Below are 20,785 nucleotides of genomic sequence, written 5' to 3'. Positions count from 1 at the left end.
GAAAAATATATATACACACATACACACTGCTTCTTTTCTTCCCCCCTCAGTTGTCTCCCCCATTACACTGGGAGTGGGGAATGAACAAATGGCTGTGAGCCACCTGCCTGGATAAACCACAGCACTGTGTCAAATTAAGGATTTGACTTTATTGAGCAGAACTTACTATAAATTATGTAGAAATTCACAACTTATTCAATACTAAACTACCTTTGAGCGCACTGTAGCATTTACTTCAATAGCTCATCTCAAAAAATGAGCAAATAAACACATGCGAAGAGATAACGAAGTCTGATCATTCTTTGAAAGTCTTTCTAGATATCCACAAGGAGCCCTGCTTACCAGTATATTTTTTTTCCTTTTAAAGCTGCATCATCGGAACAAGAATCTTACTTATTGACTGACTTTTTTATGGTAGGCTTGTAGGATGATACGTACTTTAAAATACCATAAAAGCAGTAGATGGTAGATGCTGTACTCTTTTTTTTTGTCATCCTGATTTTTCTCAATTGTTAGAAGTTTGTGATCTGTAAGTATTTTGCCAGTACAGTTGTAGTTTATTTAATGCAAAATCTGTGAGTACAGTACAATAAATTTAAACAAATCTACACATGCAAATACATTCTGAGAAACAGTAATATCATCTTATATTTTTTAGCTAAACTTTGTGAGCGTAATGGGTGTGTGATACTACATTGTAATTAATGCAACAATGCTATGATTATGGTAAGGTACATACGAGGATATGTATAAACATTATATGTACATTTTAAAGAGAGTAGCATTACATATTTCCATGAAAATATGTTCATTGGAGAACTTTCTTTAGCGTATTCTTCAGAGCTGTGATTAAAGCTTTCTTTACCTGTTACTCAGAATGGATTTGAATAATATGACATTTTCCATGATGTCATTGGTATTTTGAAATAGAAAAACACACTAGTTGTAGAATTGTTTTTTAGCGAGCATGTAAGGGTGCAGTGAGCTATGTACATCAAAACAAAGCTAAGCTAAATTCTGTGGTAAGGTCAATAGGCTGCTATGCTTCTATTTATTTCTCTGGAGCTAAGCTGTTTAAAATTTCTGCCCGGAACGGATACGATGAGAATCAATCAGGATTTGTCAAGCTAACAGTTGCTTACAGTTCTGCAGTATTTGACCCTGAAAGGGGATGAGGAAGTTTTAAGGATGCCAGTGCTCCTGACTGTGTTGTCAAAGTCCTCCCTCAAGTTTCTTCGTTCACCGGTGTAACCTTCACTCACAAGAGTGGAGGCAGTATGGGACAGTTACAGTGATTACAGATTCCACCATATATACTGGAAAGTGACATCGCTTCTGTCTGAGTCCAAATGGACAAATACATGTTTTCTGTTAATGTGAATGCTTCTTTCTGTAATATTTTAGTTGCAGTATCTAGTTTTACTGAAAATACCAGTTTTGCTTTGGCTAAAGTATTAAGAAGGTAAATATTTTCAGTCACTCTTGACAAGAAGATGTGTCAGAAATTATAATGAGCAGAACTCAGTCATGAAAATAAATGCATCTGAGGAAAATTGGAGGAAATACATATCCTTCTGCTTGACTAATTTCTTCCCCATTTCATTGGAGCCGCCATTTCTGTGTACCAATTTGAACATAATGTTCTGACACCGAGTTCTGTCAGCACAGGGGCACCTGTTGTGCAGCAACAGCTGCAGGTTCCATGGCAGCTGAGGGAAGAGGTGTCGTGCTGCCACCAGCCTGCCCAGACTCAGGGCTCAGAGCATCACCTGCTGTCTGGAGCTGGACGGCAGGTCTGCGAGCACCAAGGTTACAAGTCTAGGACTCACATAGATGATCTGAGAGCAGAATGACCTCTCAGGCAGCACCACGTCCCATCCCAGCTCTGTGTGGGAATTGCCCTTTGACTGATGGAAAAACTGACGAAAAAAGGAACGCAGCTTGCCACCATTCTAGTGGGCTGCCTTAGGCAAAAGGGAGATGAGAAAAAGGAGTTGGGGGACGACCGCTCTTTCAAAGCGAATTGTGTGGGACTGCACTCAATTTCTGTGAGCCTGCCTCTGCAGAAGGGAGATAAGATTAGAAAGTGAGGCTTTGGAAGAGTCTTGTTGCTCATCGGAGGGAGAGAGGGAAACTTTCTTTGTGTGGTGAATTTGTGAGGTCACAGCTGGTCCTGTGTGAAGCCAGCAGAGTCCATGCCAATTCCATGACCATTCCTACCTTATATTAAGGTGTAGGATTCAGAGAAGCTTTTGGAGCTTTATTCTTTGGCTAAATTCTCTCAGAACTGGTATAGCTGTTTTTATTTCTTTCTGGGTCCTGGTATATTGAGTTCAGCTTGTAACAGATTCAAGTACCCAATTCTTTCACAAAATCCCCTCTATAGTTCTGGTTTTCTTCAGGATAAGGTCATAGCTTGACTGTGGCTAAGCTCCTTTTTATAATTTACTTTTATTCATTGCTGTGTTTAATCAATTTTGTTTTTAGCCTCTAGTATACACAAAATGACACTGTAATGGAAAATTCGGTGGCATTCTTGCCATGTGTCTTACATCCAGTTCTTTGATAATGAATTACTCCGGTGAATTCGCAGGAAGCAGATATGGGGGGGCGGAGGGGTTATTTATTTTTTTATTTTTTATTTTTTTCCCTTTTCTATCTGTATATAACACACGACTTTGCAGGAATTTTTGGAGATGATGAAGTGATGTAAGGTATGTATTTCAGTGATGAGGCCTTTGGAGTTTTATTTGTACTGTACAATGCAAATGGTGTATTACTGGCTGCCTTAAAGCAAGCAGGTTAAGAACCTGTGCAGTCAAGCAAAATCTAGGCAAGGCAGTCTGCTCAGTGCAAGCACCACTCATCTGTTTCTGCAGTTGTCTGTGCATCCTGCAGTATGCAGCAAAAGAGAAACAGGGACAAAACACAACTAAATAAGAATGGTCAGGCAGATTTGCCACATAAAGTAAGACTGGGAAAGGCAAGAGCAGAAGCAGGCAGTCATTTGTAAAATACATTCTTCTTATATAACGAGTGTGGTTTCAAGGAGGAAGAGCAAAGCAGACAGAGATGCTATTCACAAGAGGTTGGCATGTATTAAAAGCAGAAGTGGAAAAAATAAAGAAGTTGAAAATATAAAGTAGGCTTCCTAAAATTATAAGGAAAGCAATTGACCAGTCTACCTTATAGTGGGAATAATAACATTTAGAATAAATTGTAAGGATTTTTTACTTTTTTTTTTTTCTTTCTAATAAAATAACTTCTGAAATGTAAAATATTTAGAATTTTAGAGAACTCATCTCATCTCTGAAAGATGGGAAGGTTGAAAGCACCACATAAAGGCATTAATCACGTATATGAATATATCGAGTGTTTTAGTCTAATATGAACAAGGTAGATGGAAAAGCAAGCGATGTCAACATAATTTCTGTATTTTTCTACTCACAGTCTTAACTGCTAAATAAAGCCTCTGAGATGCAAAGTATCATGAATTTCCCCCTTAAAAAGTTATTTCCTCAAGGTCCTACCAATAGCAGTGATTCCTTTAAAAGCTACTGCTGTTATGTTATGGTGTTAAAATGATTTTCTTGTTTGCTTAGCAGTCTTTGTTTGCTTAGCAGTAGTAGTGCTGCTGTCCTCATACTTAGAAGTCTTAAATACCATTAATGTTGGCTAGTTACATTTCCAACTGGAGTTAATACCTAATTATTGCAATTGAAGAAGAAAGGGATTTAGAATATAAACCTCCAATATTATTTTGGCATCACTTAAAATAAGGGGAAAAAAAATCCCAATATCCATCAATATTCACAGATTCCACGCTTTCCATAGTGTAATTATACACTATTTAAATTATTTTCATGATACTGCAATTTCACAAGAAGTTATTTATCAAGGCAGGGAAGTAATCTTATAATATGCCTTGGAATTTATGTGTACAAGAAGTGACTTCTTTAAACATGTGATATGAGTGATACTCCAGCATCTGAAAAAATTATATCCTACGGGATGGATTTTTATTCTTAGTCACCAAATTAAAATACAAATATGTAAGATACAAATGTGTATTTTGCAGCTATTGTAAAACACAATGTTAACAGGGAATTCTACTATTATATAGTTGGATTAAGAAATAAATAAAACTTGGTGCTGAAGGAAAGAATGAAGTGTAACTTTTCAACACCTCAAGCAAGTATTTAGCTGCACAGCCTGCATTTTATTGTAAATATAAACGATGTTGCTGAACCTTTGTGTGCTGCCCTGAAAATTCAAACCTGGGTTTCTGTCTGTTCTCACTGTTTTAGATTTCAGATTGATTTAGTGCTCCCTGCGTTACTTTCTTGTATCTCGTGTCTGATCTTTATGTTTTTGTTTGTTTACTTCTGAACATACTATTCTTGTATTTCCTTCTTTCAGAATATTATTTAAGGACAAAGACAGAAATTGGGATGAAATTGAGAACAAGTTACGAGCAGAAAGTGAAGTTCCTATTGTGAAAACATCAAGCATGGTATGAATAATTATCTTTTCTGGGGTAGAATGAGCCTTTTTCTTATCTAATTTTTCAATTATAAGTAGAAGAAAGTGCTATTTTCACTGCTGATGTTAACCCCTGTAAGTGATTTTTCTTTGACAGTATCTATTTCAATAAAGAATTTAATCTTTTGAAATGATTACTAAGACTGTCTTAGACAGAACCACTCCTGAGTAACTATTCTAAGGAATTTCTCAGGTAAAGAATAACCTAAAAGGATACAAACTATATGCAGGCTCCATTGGCGCCAGTATTTAAAAGAGGGTAATGACCATCAGTTTGATTGTTGGTTTCTTTCAAATAAAGTTGTTTTACATTATTAATGCTCTATTACCTATTGTTTTCTCATATTTGAAGAAACATTTATATTACATTATATGGGAATGAAACAAATCTGTAGGTATGCTGTAATAAAAGCGCTCTTCTAATCTGTGATAATATTGTTTTGAAGTAACAACGGTAGGGTACCAACTACAGGTTGAGTTCATCTAGCATTCTGGCTGTGCCTAATTAGAGCTGCTTCGTGACCAGACTTTGTGGCAGTATGAAGGAATGGAGCATGTGTTATTTCCCAGTATGTTTTGGCATTTGAAGCTTTTGCGAGGATTTGCTTTTTGCAATTTTTTTTCTACAGTGCATTAAAGTATCACACGTTGTTTAAAATTCCTTGATCTATGCACTCATTTTCAGGTTTTGGCTTTGTTTTGTATGTATCATTCAAATCCATACTAAAACAGCATTTGGATTACTTTTAACTACAAAAATTTACAAGGAGTTACCAGAGGACAATTCCAGTTGATGTTTGCTTTGACCTTGGGGCGTTTATTTCCAGCTCAGATGAGGAATCTGCTTTAAGATAATGGCTTTGTAAAATCCAGTATAATCCATTTCTTTTCCACCCACAGAAATTCTCAGCTTATGAGGACCCTACTGATAGCTCTTCTCAGCAGTCAAATTAGTAGTATTCTCAATGCAGGATCTTTCAGCTGTAGGATTTACATACTTATTAACTGCACCATCTTTTAGATCACATCGTAGCCTTTCTGACTGGGTTGCTGTGGCTATGACACTGTTAGCAAGCAGCGTAGCTCTGGGCATTCCAAGGCAAATGAGTGCTTCTACACTACTGTGATGTCTGTTGGTCAGTGCTTGAGAAAATTAGCATAGGCAAATAAGTAAGAGGTAAAATGAGACATGGTTGATTTGGGAAGTTGAGCAATCAAGAAGGACTCTTTATTTGTAAGAGGACCATCCTTAGCACTGGGACCCATGGTGCAAACAGCATGGTCACACCCAACAAGGTTGTTTTCAATGCAAGGAGGGATAACGCAAATATCATATATCAGAATTTGGGGAGGGAACTTATTTGCTACTGATACACAGCTTGAATGTCTTTTTCCTTAATGAAGTAAGGCCTTGAGCTTTGGAATATCTGTTTCTTTCGTAGGAAATATCGTCAATTTTACAGGAACTGAAACGAGTTGAGAAGCAGCTCCAAGGTACAGATCCTTTTTTACTTTTCTCTATCGTTGCTGTCTGTTTCCAATTTCTTTTATTTATATATATATATATATACACATAGCATGGAACAAGCAAAAATGTCACATTTTATTAAAATATGCTCACAGTATCAGTTGCATACATTAATACCATATAATTGCTAACACATCTGGTTAAGAAACAGCACTGAATTCATTATATTAAAACAGAATTCTGATATATTTTTACATTGGTGGGAAAATGCTTAACTACTTAAAATGAATTAGTCCAGAGAATTCCAAAATAATTATTCATGAAAATTCCTTAATAAACATGATTTTGTGGGTAAACTTTGACCAGCAGGTGATAGCAAATTCTTGTGACATTAATGCATCAGGAATACCCTGGTGTGTACAACAGTTCAATATAAGGAATGCACTGGGGCCAGAGTCTATAGGAAACCTTCTTAAAAAGATTTTTCTGATGCCATAAAATGAAAATTTTGGGACCAGTTCTTGACATCTTCCCTTCACATTACTGGATCTGCTTTCTGTGGTTGCAGAATCCACCGACTATGAAATAAAAGAGTTTTTTCTTTGTTTTTCATTTTTCAAAGGCTTTCCTCTGTGTAAAATGGAGGGAAGAAAAAAAAAAAAAAAAAAAAAGGTGTGAAGTTGACAAAGTCTGCTGTTTAGACATATATTGTATTTATGACATCAGTTTAAAAATAGAGAATATTTCAAAAAGGAGGCACTGATCTTTGCTCCCCAGAAACTGATGACAGGACACACAGGAGTGGCACAAAGCTATTCCAGAGGAGGTTCAGTCTGGGCATTAGGAAAACTTTGTCTACTGTGATTGCAGTAAAACAGTGGAACAGGATTCCTAGCAAGGTGGTTGGTGACATATGCCTGTCAGTATTTAAGGGGCATTCAGCTAAAGCCCTCAGCAATATGCTTTAACTTTTGATTAGCCCTGAAGTGAAGGACACTGATTCTAGAATTGTAGAGTGGTTTGGGTTGGGAGGACCTTTAAAATCATCTAGTTACAAGTTACAACGTGGCAGGCACATCTCCCTGTAGACCAGGTTGCTCAGAGTCCCATCCGGCCTGGCCTTGAATGCTTCCAGGGAGGGAGTGTTCACAACCTCACATGGCAATCCGTTCCAGTGTCTCTCCACCCTCACAGAAAAGAATTTCTTCCTGATATTTAGTCTAAAACTACACTCTTATGTTTAAAACCATTTCCCCTCATCCTTTTTCTGCATGCCCTTATAAAAAGTCCCTCCACAACTTTCCTGTAGGCCCCCTTCAGGTACTGGAAGGCTGCAATAAGATCTCCTTGGAGCCTTCTCCTCTCAAGGTTGAAGAGCTGCAGCTCTCTCATCATGTCATCATAGGGGAGGTTCTCCAGCCCTCTCATAAATCTTCATGGCCTTTCTCTGGGCCCACTCCAACAACTCCACATTCTGCTTGTGTTGTGGGCTCCAGAACTGAATGCAGTATTCCACGTGCAGTCTCAGAAGGGCAGAGTGGAGGGGCAGAATGGCCTCCCTCAGCCAGCTGGTCATGCTTCTCTTGATGTAACCCAGGATACAGTTGGCATTCTGGGCTGCAAGCTCATGTTGAATCTTTCATCAGTCAGCACTCCAAAGTTCATCTACTTAGGTCTGATCTCAAGCTATTCTCTGCCCAGCCTGTATCTGTGCTTGAGATTGCCCTGACCCAGATTCAGGACCTTACACTTGGCCTTGTTGAACTTCATGAGGTTAGCATGCATCCACCTCTCAAGCCTGTCCTGGTCCCTCAGGGATAGCATCTCTTCCCTCTAGTGTGTCAAGTGCACCACTCAGCTTGGTGTCACCTGCAAACTTTCTGAGGGTGCACTCAATCCCACTGTCCATGTTGCCTATGGAGGCATTAAATAACGATGATCCCAACACTGATCCCTGATGAATGGCCACTCATCACCTGGTCTATACTTGGACACTGAGCTGTTGACCACAAATCTGATCAGACAAGTTCTAGCTGCTCAGACAGCTACTTTGTAGTCCTCCCAGGTAGCCCATTCCTGCTTCCACTCCCTCTAGACTTTCTTTTTGAGTTTAAGTCAGTCCAGGAGCTCCTTGATGATGCATGGAAGCCTCCTGGCATTCTTGCCTGACGTTGTTCTACTTGGGATGCACTGTTTCTCAGCCTGGAGGAGATGGTCCTTGAATACTGACCAGCTTTCTTGGGCCTCTATTCCCTCCAGGGCTTTTTCCCATGTCACCCTGCCAAGCAGTTCCCAGAAGAGTTCAAAGTCTGCTCTTCTGAAGTCCAGAGTAACAAGCTGGCTGCACACCTTTTTTGACATCCTAAGGATTTTGAACTCCACCATTTTGTGGTCACTACAGCCAGGTCTGCCCTTGAGCTTTGCATTACTCACAGGCCCTCCTCGATAATGAAGACTAGGTCCAGCATAGCACCTTTTCTCATGGGTTCCTGGACTGCTTGGGAGAACAAATTATCATCAACACACTCCAGGAACCTCTCTGATTTCTGGTGCACTGCTTTGTTGTCCCTCCAACAGATATCAGGGTGTTTGAAGTTCCCCATGAGGACCATATTTTATGAATGTGAAGCTGTTCCTATCTGTTTGTAGAGTGCCTCATGCACTGAGTCTTCCTGATCAAGCAGCCTGTAGCAGACTCCCACTACGATATATCCTTCCCCTGCCTTCCCTTTAACCCTAACCCATAAGCTCTCTGTCATCTCATCTACCCCACATGGAGCTCCAAGTGGTTATTAATATAGAGGACAAGTGTCCCTCCCTTTCTCCCCTGTCTGTCTTTCCTAAAGAGTTTATACCCATCTGGTCTTACATTCCAGTTGCGAGAGTCATCCTACCACATCTCAGTGATTCTGATGACATCGTAACCCCATAGACACGCATACATCTGCTCTACACATTGGTGTACAGGCACTTGAGGCTGATTTACCAATTAGAGTTCCAGTATTCTGAACCTTAAGTGCAGTCTTCGTGTTGCTGACATCTGTGTCCCTGGTGCTTATGTGAAACAGCATTAGGAGGCAGTAGCCTGTGGAACATGCAAGGTCTGGCAGCCTCTCTGTCATGTCCTTGATGTGGACCCCTGGCAAGCAGCAGACCTCTCTAAGATAGCATGTCAAGGCAGTAAATATGTGCCTCTGTGCCCCAGTGAGATTGTTTGTAGGCTTTTACTCTAGGCGGAGGTGCTAATATGTGAAAATAATAAACATTTTTTGTCAGCGCAGAAAATAATATTTGTTATGGTTTCTACCCTGTCCCTTTCATCTTCTCTCAATTGCTTAGCTATTAATGCTATGATTGACCCCGATGGCACCTTGGATGCTCTGAGCAACTTGGGATTTGCCGGCCCCATCGTGCCAGCTCAGCCGAAGCAGAAGTCCAGTCCTGTTTCCCAGAGCGCCCGTCCCCAGGTGCAGCCAAACTGCCAGACCGAGGTGAGGGCTGCCCGCCCCGCTGCCGGCCCCACTGCAGCTGAACTGGGGACCGCTGAATCTGAGCCAGACTTCAGCATACATTTCAATAGGTTTAACCCGGATGGCGAAGAGGAAGATTCCACTCTGCATGAATGACATCTCACTGTTGGTACTAATACCCTTCGTGTGGAATGTCTAGAAATGGAAAGATCACAATATCGGTTTTATAAATAAAAAAAGCAACATAAAAAGGCTTGGTCGAACAGCAGTTGTTTTATTAAACCAGTTTTCTTTAACTGTAATTCTTTGCTTGTCACACAAATCCCTTTCAAATCATAAAGACGTGCATAGAGTGTAGGAAAGCAGATTGTGGCAGATTTGCCCTTTGTGGTTGTGCGCTTTGCAAAGAAATTATTATATCGGCCGTTTTCCCTTAACAGATTTCCTTTTTTTTTTTTAAAGCCATGTGAGCAGTCTAACATTTAATGTTACTGAAACCCCAAATCTCTTTGCCAAGCTACTTATTTAATGGCCCTCCTCCTCTAAAGTTTGTACAGATCTGTTTTACGCTCGATTCTGGTTTGGATGATTTATATAGGAAACGTTATCTTTGGCTACAGTGACACATTACTGCAAAAGGTAAGACGGATTTCAGAAAGCATTCGTTCTTGTGTGCTGGGAATCTCCAACAGTTCTGTGTTTTGTATAACCTTGTTGCTGCGTACATTGTCTTGGGGTTTACGAACTTCACGTGTTATGTTTGCACTAAGATTTGCTGGGAGTGGTAGGTGAACATATCGATACCATTAAACCACAGTGTTTTGGTGTACATAAAAAACTGGTAATACCATACTTGTATTAACAGTGCAGTGTTTTAATCCACTTTCCGAAAGGATTATTTGGCACTTTTTGATCTTCAGATGTCTTTTTGATGTTCATAAAAGTAGAAGTATCTCATATCTCATTTCTGCCCAAACGTTAGTTGGAATTAGAGAACAAATCTAAACATACAGAGACATGGGACATTTTAAAGCATATTCGGGCAAGTGGGCTCTCACCAATTGGAACACAACGTAAGCTTCTGGAAAAAAAAAAGACAAAAAAAGAAAAGACTATTCCTTGAAATGATGATGAGATGTAAAATTTTCTTTAGGGATTTGGGCATAGAATTGTCATATTTACCTTTGTCGATAGATGCACTCCCAAGCAAATGATTTTAATTTGCTTCTGTATATTTTCCCGTAGTCTTGCTAGTAAAACTGTCTCTGTCTTTCATATTTAAAAGGATTCTGGAAGAAGACTGCTAACAGACATGTTGCTTACACCACTGAAAAGCAAGTCTATTTAAAGTTTCCTATATAAGCTTATTTTCCTTATAAGTTGTCCCAGTAACTTAACATTTGGAAATAGTAATAAAAACAAAAGTAAATTACTTTGTATTTCCAGAACACTGTAATTTGGAGGAATGTTATTTCTGTTAACTGTAACTAATAGACTGGAATTTTCCTATGTTTGCATCGGTCTCTATATATTAAGGTTGAAGATACAGTTTTGCAGCTTTTATGAAATGGTCTTTAATATTTCAGCAATAATCCTATATGACGTTTGTTTAAAAAAGAAACCTACTTTCTGTACACTTTTAAATTGTACAGGCTTTCAGGAGTCAGTCAAAGTTGGACCAGTTAATAAAAACGCAAAAACTTTTTTTGTAGAGATGTAAAAACAAAACCACTAATCTGTTGTATAATGGATTTCATATTTTCTTTAAAAAAAGAATTAAAAGCAGACAGCCTTCACGTATGACTCGGTGATGCTCTACTCCAGCTAACTGTGGAAGCCTGAACTACGCTAGTTTACTGAGGCTACAAGAGAAGTTTTAGAAGGTGCAGAAGGGCAGAAACAAATAGAAACTAGAGCTAGGTATCAAAACAGAGTGTATCAAACCATCACCATAATTCCTTCTTTTGTTCAATGCTTGGGAACATAATTTTTCTGCAGACTCAAGTGGGAAGTAGGAGATGGCGAGGATGGCTTGGAGGCGCAGGCTCTTCATGCGAGATTCTGTTTGTGTTCTTTCAGGCGTTTATACCTTTCTGTTCTGTAATAAGCATTTTGCATTACTATGTTCTTATTTTATATGAACATGTTCTCCTTATTTATTTTTGTTACATTTATTATGTATGTTATTTTGTTATATGCATTTACAACTCCATTTTTAAATAAATAAAGTGTTTCTGGAACTTTAAAAATGTGTAAATATGTAATTTGGAGCTGGGAAGTTCACACGGTCTTCCTATGTTCTGTTCTGCCTTTACTGAAATAGGAAATGGCACTTCTCATGAACATCCCTTCTTCCGCAAAGGTTGTGTTATTGCCATCGCTGCTTCGTTTAATCTGTGCTGACAGTGCTGGCTCACTCTCCTCTGTTTGGGTTCATTTCCACATTTGAATTCATCTTTGTGTGCAGAACTAGAAACAAAAATAATCCCAAGCTTTAGTCACTCATCGTTTCCCCTTTGTGAAATGAAAATAAGTGACTTTTAACGTACCTGCCAGGTACAATATTTGATGTTTTCCAGACTGTTTTCCCATTGCTTTGTATGTTGGGCAACTTTATTGCACATTCTGATTTGTTTCCAGATTGGTGCCTTTTCTTATTTGGCTCCAGACTGATGCTTTTGTTCCTTCTCCTAGCTTGGACTTGTTTTTTTTTTGAACTTTTCTACAGGCTGCTGCATTTCCTCTGCTGTAGTTAGCTTCGTGCAAGAACAAAACTAAGAGATTAGTGTTAAGTTCCCACAATTCATTGCCAGCTTGCACATTTCAGAGTTACTGAGCTTTGCATTGACTTGGCAGTGGTGAACTGTGATCTTCTGCTTACCTCTTTCTCCTTTTTGCCCTCAGTTTGATGGCACCAAGCCTGTACTGCTGTCACACAGTAACACTCAATAGCACTCAGCTGTATGGGAGCAGGAGAGATTTACTGATGTTGATGGATGCCCATTTGGTTTAGTGAGACTTGAGCAACTGAAAAGGACTTTCCAGATGCTCATGATTTTTTCATATTCCCCCACTTCATCTGCTGCTATTCACATTTCCTCAATTGTTGCCAGCCTTCCTTTATATTTGCAAAAGTAAAGGAAATGCACTTAATATACTCTAGCATGAATCCTCATTTGCTCAAGTGTTAATGGTTTGTTATTTATTTCCTTGTAGCATTTTCATCTATCTGGCATACTTTGGGCAGAGGTTCTGCAGAGAGGTGTTTAAAACTCGTTGGGCAATCAGCTAGCGTGCTTCAGTCCTCTGCTTCCTTTTGTCATCAGCTAGGCTGACTGACATGTAGAGCACAGAGAAGGGACACCACACCATTCTGCTCGGCATGCAAGCTTCCTCCCTTACAGGCCTGCACTGATACAACCAATGAATACTCCTAAGGACTATCACATCTAATCATGGCATACAGAAATGAAGCAGAGTGCAGGCTGTGTGCCTGGCCTGGTAGCAGTGAGATGGTGTTTCACTAGTAGCGTGTACTTCATACCAGAATTAACTGCTCCTTCAGTCTTCAAAGAGAATGCTGCTTCATACCAAAGACTGAATTCCAGGTGGGTAATGCCTTTTGAAAAACCTTTGCAGTTTTAACCGAGAAGGCTTCTAGCATAGAAAAGATCTGAAACTGATGTTTTGAGTAATCAAGAATCTAAAGAAAGAAGGGTGTGGAGGAACACATGAAGCATTCTGTGACACAGAATGTAAAGCTAATGGACGCAACTGCCTGCTGAGGAGAAGTATTTTGTTCTGGGAGGGTTCTCATAAGGCTTTTCCCCACAGGGATGCAGTGAGAACTGAAGGCTCTGTGAGTGCTGTGGAGCTGCTGTGGATGATCAATGCAACCATTCCCCACCTGCTGGAGCCTCCAGACAGCAGGGTTGGGGCTGGGAACACTGCTTCAGGCCTGTGGGGCACTGCCAATGCTAAAGAGCTAGAGATCGACCCTACAGTGGGACTTCTGTCTGAGCTTTTCTAATGGCTTCACAACCATTTTTTTTCTGTTATTAAAGTCCTGTGAGGAAAGAGTTTAATCCCAGTCTTGCAGATGAGAAAACAGACTAAGAAAAATCTTATTGCGCTTGCTGTCTTGAGGGCGCTGAGGCGAGGCGTTGCCAGGGCTGACATCTCAGTGAGTGACGCATGCAGCCTGGCAGTCACAGCACTGGGTCAGGCAGGGATCACTTATCCATTCCTGCATGACCTGTACCTCCCAGTGGATGTGATGGAGCTGGTGCCTTTGTCTTCTCCAGGGTCACTTTCCTCACACCCATACTCTGCACTGGGCTGCAAGACACCTCCAGGGGTTGCCTCGGCTGGGTGCAGGCCGCACACAGCGGACTGAAGGCCTTGTGGTGTGCAGCTCTGTGGGCACCACAGCAGCTGAGGGGAGAGGCATCCCTGACCACCCAGAGCAGTGTCTGCGAGCACTAAAGTTACAGGCCTAAGACACACATAGGTGGTCTGAGAACAGATGACCTCTCAGGCAGCACCACATCCCATCCCAACTCTCTGTGGGAACTGCCCTTTGACTGATGGAAAAACTGACGAAAAAAGGAACGCAGCTTGCCACCATTCTAGTGGGCTGCCTTAGGCAAAAGGGAGATGAGAGAAAGGAGTTGGGGGACGACCGCTCTTTCAAAGCGAGTTGTGTGGGACTGCACTCAATTTCTGTGAGCCTGCCTCTGCAGAAGGGAGATAAGATTAGAAAGTGAGGCTTTGGAAGAGGCTTGTTGCTCATCAGAAGGAGAGAGGGAAACTTTCTTCATGTGGAGAATTTGTGAGGTCACAGCTGGTCCTGTGTGAAGCCAGGAGATGGCCTCCATGATCCTTGCAGATCCCATCCAGCTCCAGATAGTCTGTGATTCTATGGTATGTATCTGTTTAATTTGAATTTATATGCTCTGTGTGTGAGAGAAGTACTGTAATTCTCCATGCAAACTATGCATGTTTATGTGCATATATTAAAAGATGTTCTTTTTATTTTAATCTGAAGATTTACTGGACTAATGGAGATTGTATCTTAGAAATTTTCAGCCATTCATAACTGGGGCTTGAGATTTGCTGCCAGCAAAGCACTATCAGTGAGATTGCAGAGCTGCAGCAGCAGCTCTGAGGTAGTCATTTGTTTCAGTTTGCTAACATAAGGACTCTGTTCCGAAGTGGGGAAGAAGAGAGGAGTAAAAGACATCCAAGCAACTTTTTTGTTCAGTTGCCCCAAAAATATCAGCAATACATGAAAAAATGACATTTTGTACATGCACAGAGTGGGGCACAAATGAGTCTTCCTGTAGGGCAGGATGGAGCCAGAGGGCTTTGTAGAAGGACTGAGTCTCAGTAACCAGTCATGGCTGCATTGCCTCTGCATGCTACAGATCTACAGGGGCACAGGACCAAAAAACACACTGGCATTTGCAGTGTATACCTAGAAAAAAATCTTAAGACAGTCACTTTCCCATCAGCTTTTCAAGAAAAAGGAAAAATGCAGTGATGTACCATTTTTGGAGCAAAAAAATACCTGAAGCATCTGAGATGCTGTAGTTTGACTGCTAATGATCAGGACTTCCACTGTTGAAGTTGTCATGAGAGAGGTCACATCCTCTAAGTCTGAGAGGAATGACCACATATGACCAAGTTTCCTAATTTCTCATGGATCTCTACCAACCACCAAATTACATGAAGTTAATGGCCAGTCAGGAAGGACTGTGGCTGAGGTTTCCACTTTCTTCAAGAGTGTGGAAGTTCAGAGCTAAGTGTGTGATCCCATGTTTTGTATGATGCTTAATAGCATCTCTTTCAAGGGAGAAATGAGAGGCAGAAGGACCCATGAACATTTCAAGGTGGCCAAGTTACGCCAGGCTCTGGCTGTGCCCACACTCTGGCTCTCTGCTCTCTCCTGTGATGGCAATTTCAGCAAAAAATGTACTAGACTTTTCCCACTGATAGAAACCTTGGTTCTGAGCTCTGAGAAGGGGAGGATAAAGACAAAGCAGCGCTGCTACTTTTAGCAGCAGAGCTTCTGAGGAGCAAGGTTGGGGTCTGGTACTGCTGAACCAAGGTGGAAGAAATAATACGTGACTCAATTGAATTAAAAAGAAAAGGTACGTTACAGTCAGGGTCAGAAATTCCTCAAGTAAATCAAATGAGAGAAAAGAAAAAAAACTAAGGAGAAAAAAAAATAAGAAAAAGAAACTTTCCAGTAAGCTTCCCAGTAAGCAATTTTAAAAGATTTCCATATCCAGGAAATATCTGAGGTAACTAAAATGTTGATTGGACCAATCTCTGCCAAATGTTCACATAAACCTGTGAAACCAGCTACAGCTTTCCCAGTCTGAACTTTAATGAGTCACATTGCAAAGAAATATGAAGCGTAGACATTTTGTGTGGAAGCTGATTGCCTGGGTGGGAAGTCAGGCTGTGCTGCAGAGGCTCTCCTTCCTCGGCAGAAGGTGGGCAGGGGGGTATCGGCGCTTTTCTCACGTGTTAATTCTCTAATCAGGAGCAGAAAGGACTGTGGGAGCTGACAGCTGACAGAGCTGTTCTTACAGCCCCACAGATCTCATGACCATGGCAGAGGCAGCGTCATGGCTGTGGGTACATCACTGTGGGACAGGGACACAAGTCCAGGACACACAGAAGAGTGGAATGCCAACAGGACCCTGGAAATGAGTGAGTTCTCCTCTATGCTTCATTTCCAGGATAAAAACAGGTGCAGGGCTTCCTCATTACATTTTGAACACTTCTGAAAGCTTCGGTAAACGGTTACATCTGTTTCCTAGAATGAGTGAAATTCGGCAATGCATAAATGAGGGCAGATGTTCAGCTTAGTGACAGAACTGCGAAGTGGTGGTTCTCAAACAAGGTTGCTTGAAGCAACTAAAGAAAATGCCTCGGGGTCTTTGTGCAATCCCTGGAGCTCATTCAAAAACATGGAAGGGGGAGGAAGGGCCATTGCTGCACTGAGATGCCAGAAACAGTCCTATGCTGTTGCTTAGTTCGGAGTATTATAAAATAAAGGCATTTGACAACTGAATAGGATCAAGAAAGACAGGGGTTTGATTCAGGCACAGAAGTTTTTTGCCCAGATGTACAAATCATGCTGAAGGATGGAGAAGCCAAGATGCTGTTGCTTGGAGTCAAACAGGAGAAAACACTGGGAAATCAGGAGAGTAAAAGTCAGATAGCTGCACTTCTGGTAAGACATTTTACAGACTGATTTGGCAGAGTGCTAAAATTGTGCAAGTTTTATTTATGGGGAATGACTGGAGAAAAACTAATCGAAATAAATCTTGAACATTCCCTGCATTGAAATCACTCTGTGTACGTGTGGTCTGGGCAAAATTCATTTTAATCCTCAGATTTAATATCCTTCTACATTTCAAAGTTTCTCGAGATTAAAAGAAAAATATTATCATGTCAGAGCTATAACTTGAATAATTCTGGTTTAAAGATTCATGTGAAGGTGCAGGTAGGAGATGGATCATTTTGTGCACTTAAACACATGCCCTCTGAGGGTTTAAAGGTTCACATTGTAGCTCTGCACAGTATCTTCCCTGTTCTGATGCATTTAAGTATTTAAACATCACTGTGTGCCCCCAGTGGCGCAGTGGTATAAGCTGCTGCTTGCGGCACTGGAGGGCCCAGGTTCGAATCCCCCCTGTGGCGTAGGGGGTAGAAGTGCCGCTTCGCTACACAGGCGGCTCGAAACCTGGGAGTTGGACTCGATGATCTCTAAGGTCCCTTCCAACTCGCACGATACTATGATACTATGATCACACATGAAGTGTTTTGAAGCACCTACCAACACAGCAGACCTGTGCTTTGGCCACTGAGCAGAGCTGCCTTTCAGACTCACCATTCAAAGATGTCATGCTTGGTTTTTCTTTGACAGCTTCCATAGTTGTGCTGCCTGGGGCCACTCAGCTGCAGCCTCAGGAGGGAATCAGCAAAGGAACCACTGAGGAGTGTAGAGAAAGCCAATGGGAGGACAGCAATAGCTGTGTTTCCAGAACTGCTGATGTGAGTGATAGCTGCTCATCATCTCCTCACACACTGTCCAGTGTGGCCTGGCCAGCAAGGCACAACACAGTGGGAACAAGCAGATGTGATCTTTCCACCAGAAAATGGGATTACAGGGTTTATTACTGTTAAGAACTGGTGAGCAAGAGGGAAAGAGAGATTTTTACATTTCACTGTTTCTTTTTCATTCCTCTCTGGGCTGCTCCTTCTGATTTATTTATTTATTTCCATTTTTAATAGAGAAAGTTTCACTTGAAGAAAAAAAAAAGAATCCTGATATTCTTTACAGAGAATGTGAGTCCAAATAAAACTGATAATCTGGTTATCGACTCCCTAATACTAGCATAATGACTGAGCAAACGTTTTGAACCTTTTCCAGGGCCAACACAAATCTGTGTTAGTCTGAGTCCTCTGGTCCTTATCCATTGTAGGGTTGTTCCAAATTTCACTTCTTGTGCTTAGTTAGCCATGAGATTCCAGACTGAACATCCACGAGTTCAAATAAATGTCACCATCTTCAGATCTGATTGAAGACGACTTTATGGGCCCCGAAGTGCCTTCACAGACTTTCTGTGCTCTGCACTGTTTTTTCTAAAACACTATAGCACTAATTTTTGATCGCTCCATTTCAAACCAGTGAGCAGGCACTGGCCAAATAAAGCTACATATACAGGCAGAAAAGCAGGACTGCAGTGTGCCTGTCAGGGTGCAGTGCAGCACCACACACTGCTTTATGGCTTCTCTGCAGGGTAGTGCTTTCATGAGAGACGTTTAGTGAAAAGGGATAATCGAGCAGCTGCTCTCTGGTGCTGAAGCACAGTAACTGCAGGGTTACTGCTCACTGCATTGCGCTGTAAGTCGATAAAACTTCCTGTTCTCATTGCACTGCAGCTCAAGGAGCTGCACATAAAACTGATTTTGTCTCTTTCTCAGAATATTCCTTTTTTCTTTTATTATCTGGGTCTATATTAATTGATAATTGTTTATTTTCTAATGGAAGAAGACTAAAAGCAAAACCTATCTTAAAAGATTCATGAGAGCTTTCTATCTGTGTTATTTTACATCTTAACGTAATAACAACTATTCATTTATTTCTCTTTTATTATCAAGAGGCTTTCTGTAGAGCAAAACAGGATCATATATTTCCACTTTGGTTTCAAAAAGCTTTTTCTAAGCACAGAATTCAAGAAAAATCAATTCTTCTCCACAGGAGAGAGATGAATGTAACTTAATTCTGCAGCCCTTAAATCCTGAATACATCTGCCAAAAGCGGTGTGTTCTCTGAAGCCATTACACTGAGCCAGAGAAGGGGCTTTTCTTTTAATGGGTATTTAACATTTGGTGATTTTTTGTTTAGCATGCCAAAGATTCCCGTGCCCTATAAGTTCAGTGTGTTGCAAACATGAGTCAAACACTGGGAACTGGGAGCATGTTTCTCTGCTGGCCTCTGTGCTTATAAATTGAATGAATAACTCTTCCTTTGTGCCCAGGCTAAGTTATCAAGATGAAGAACCTATTAATTTTGACTTTTTTTCACTTAAAAACAGAGAGGAAAAGCCATGAAGGAACCTACCTCAGGGAGGCAGGCAGCCTTTGGAACTTAATCTTTGTACCAAGGGCCAGAAAAAGCTGCTTGAGCAAAAAGAGCACCAGGCCCATTGGACTTCCTTTCCTACATCTGCAGTCACTCAACACAATCAAAACTCTTCATTTACAGTTTTGTTGAGAATCTGAGATAACTGGTGAGATTCTAAGGCTTTCCCAACTTCACCATCCATTTGTGAAGCAAATCTTATGTAACTGATCAGTAATAGAAGCGGGATAAAGCACAGGTGGGTATAACTAGGAGCCTCTTTCACCCGACTCCTCTCTTTGCCAGCTGTCTCTATTGGATGCATTTGATGGCATCTCAGGCTCTGTCTTTTCCTGGAATTTCCTGTCCTGTTTTCTAGCTGCCTCTAGTCAGTTACTTCTAAGAAAACGTTCACAGAGCACTTCAGGATAACTGCTCCCTCAGGTTCAAATAACTGTGTCAGTGCGTGCATCACACAGGTACAGAGATTGTCTCACTGCTACCATACAGGACAGATAAATGCTATTTCAGCTTTTGTGCTTCTGCTTATTTGCTGCTTCTCTGTAATGCTTTCCAGGGGAACATCAATAAGGATTGATACATGTCAGCTGTGCTGAACAATGTAATTACATGCTTGCATTGAGAAGCTAATACCTTGCTGCAGAATACTAGGGAGCACTTATCTTAGTTTCCAGATTTGTTATGCTGCTAGCCACGTGCATGAGTATTTACATCAAAAGGCGAATCAGTGACCTATAACTGAGCTTTCAAAAGTTAATGTAAATGAAGAAGGTAGGCTATCACATCTGACTGTTTCTAGAGCGTGAGCCACCTGAACAGTGATGAGCAACAGCTACAAGATGGGGAATGACCAAGCAGGATTAATTTAAATTAGCTTGAGCTAGGTTTAATGAACTTCTATACATAAGCAATTTGCGCTCTGTGATCTCAGTACCAGAGTGCTTGAAGAGACTGTGCCTTACGTGCTTAAGTAGCGATGTTATTATTGCTATAGCTTGATTGCTTATGGGGTTGAATAACAACTTTTCTTGATTTCAGGAATCTGAGGATTCAGGTCCTGTAAACCAGCCATCATTGGCTATATCATGTAATGAAGTCCTAGAACTGCAGGCTTCTCTGCTTCAGTGCGCTTGGGAGTGGTGAATGGAAAACACTTGAAATAAGCCTGCTGCAAGCAGCGAGGGCCTTTGTGGTACATGGAATGAAAAGGTAAAAGATATAAAACAGTTTCTTCAGCCTCGAGACTGAAAGAAGCACTAGCTTTTAATCTGTTTTTACTTTGTTCTCTGCCATTTCCTTTTAGCTCCCCACTGAACTGGTGTTTCTTTTCCATTCCATTTCATTGCACCTGCAACAGTCCTGGACATGTCAGGAGTTGCTTGTCTGTCTATCTGGTCTGAGTACGAGGAATGTTGTTTTATACAAGAAGGTAAGAGTGCAGGGTCAGTCTCGTAGTCTGATTTTCCTTCCACTAGAAGGGCCTCCTTTGCTGTCAGAGAAGTACAGGAGACTGTAAGTGGGGAAGATTCGTCTATTTCCTGTTTGATACTAGAATCATAGAATCCTTAGAGTTGGAATGGGCCTTTAAAAGTTGTCTAATCCAACTCACTCACAATGAATGGAAACATGCACAGCTAGACC

The 20,785-nt window shown here is 40.9% G+C and overlaps 1 protein-coding gene and 1 long non-coding RNA gene across 13 annotated transcripts in view; both read left to right on the top strand.

Annotated features, from left to right (window-relative positions):
- The window catches only part of CEP170 (centrosomal protein 170), an 83,923-nt gene extending 72,198 nt beyond the window's left edge, over window positions 1-11,725 (top strand). For 10 of the 11 annotated variants that reach the window (XM_072331427.1, XM_072331423.1, XM_072331426.1 and 7 more), the window contains 3 exons: window positions 4,420-4,513; window positions 5,985-6,036; window positions 9,350-11,724. In XM_072331427.1, the coding sequence (XP_072187528.1) occupies window positions 4,420-4,513; window positions 5,985-6,036; window positions 9,350-9,636 (433 nt within the window). In that variant the 3' untranslated portion in view covers window positions 9,637-11,724. Of the gene's footprint in view, window positions 1-4,419; window positions 4,514-5,984; window positions 6,037-9,349 lie in introns of all 11 variants that reach the window. The other variant, XM_072331421.1, reaches the window with a different exon arrangement.
- Window positions 11,726-19,419: 7,694 nt separating this feature from the next.
- Window positions 19,420-20,578, top strand: LOC140250746 (uncharacterized). 2 transcript variants are annotated; one of them, XR_011903256.1, is made up of 3 exons: window positions 19,420-19,602; window positions 20,183-20,353; window positions 20,448-20,578. It is a non-coding gene; the product is annotated as an uncharacterized lncRNA (long non-coding RNA). The 2 variants fall into 2 exon arrangements; XR_011903257.1 differs by lacking the exon at window positions 19,420-19,602 and adding an exon at window positions 19,797-19,915.
- The last annotated feature ends 207 nt before the right edge of the window (window positions 20,579-20,785 follow it).

This window comes from Excalfactoria chinensis, chromosome 3 (genome assembly GCF_039878825.1).
Source record: "Excalfactoria chinensis isolate bCotChi1 chromosome 3, bCotChi1.hap2, whole genome shotgun sequence".
Taxonomy (NCBI): domain Eukaryota; kingdom Metazoa; phylum Chordata; class Aves; order Galliformes; family Phasianidae; genus Excalfactoria; species Excalfactoria chinensis.
The sequence above is the reverse complement of the archived record's forward strand: the minus strand, read 5'-3'. Positions and strand labels throughout refer to the sequence as shown.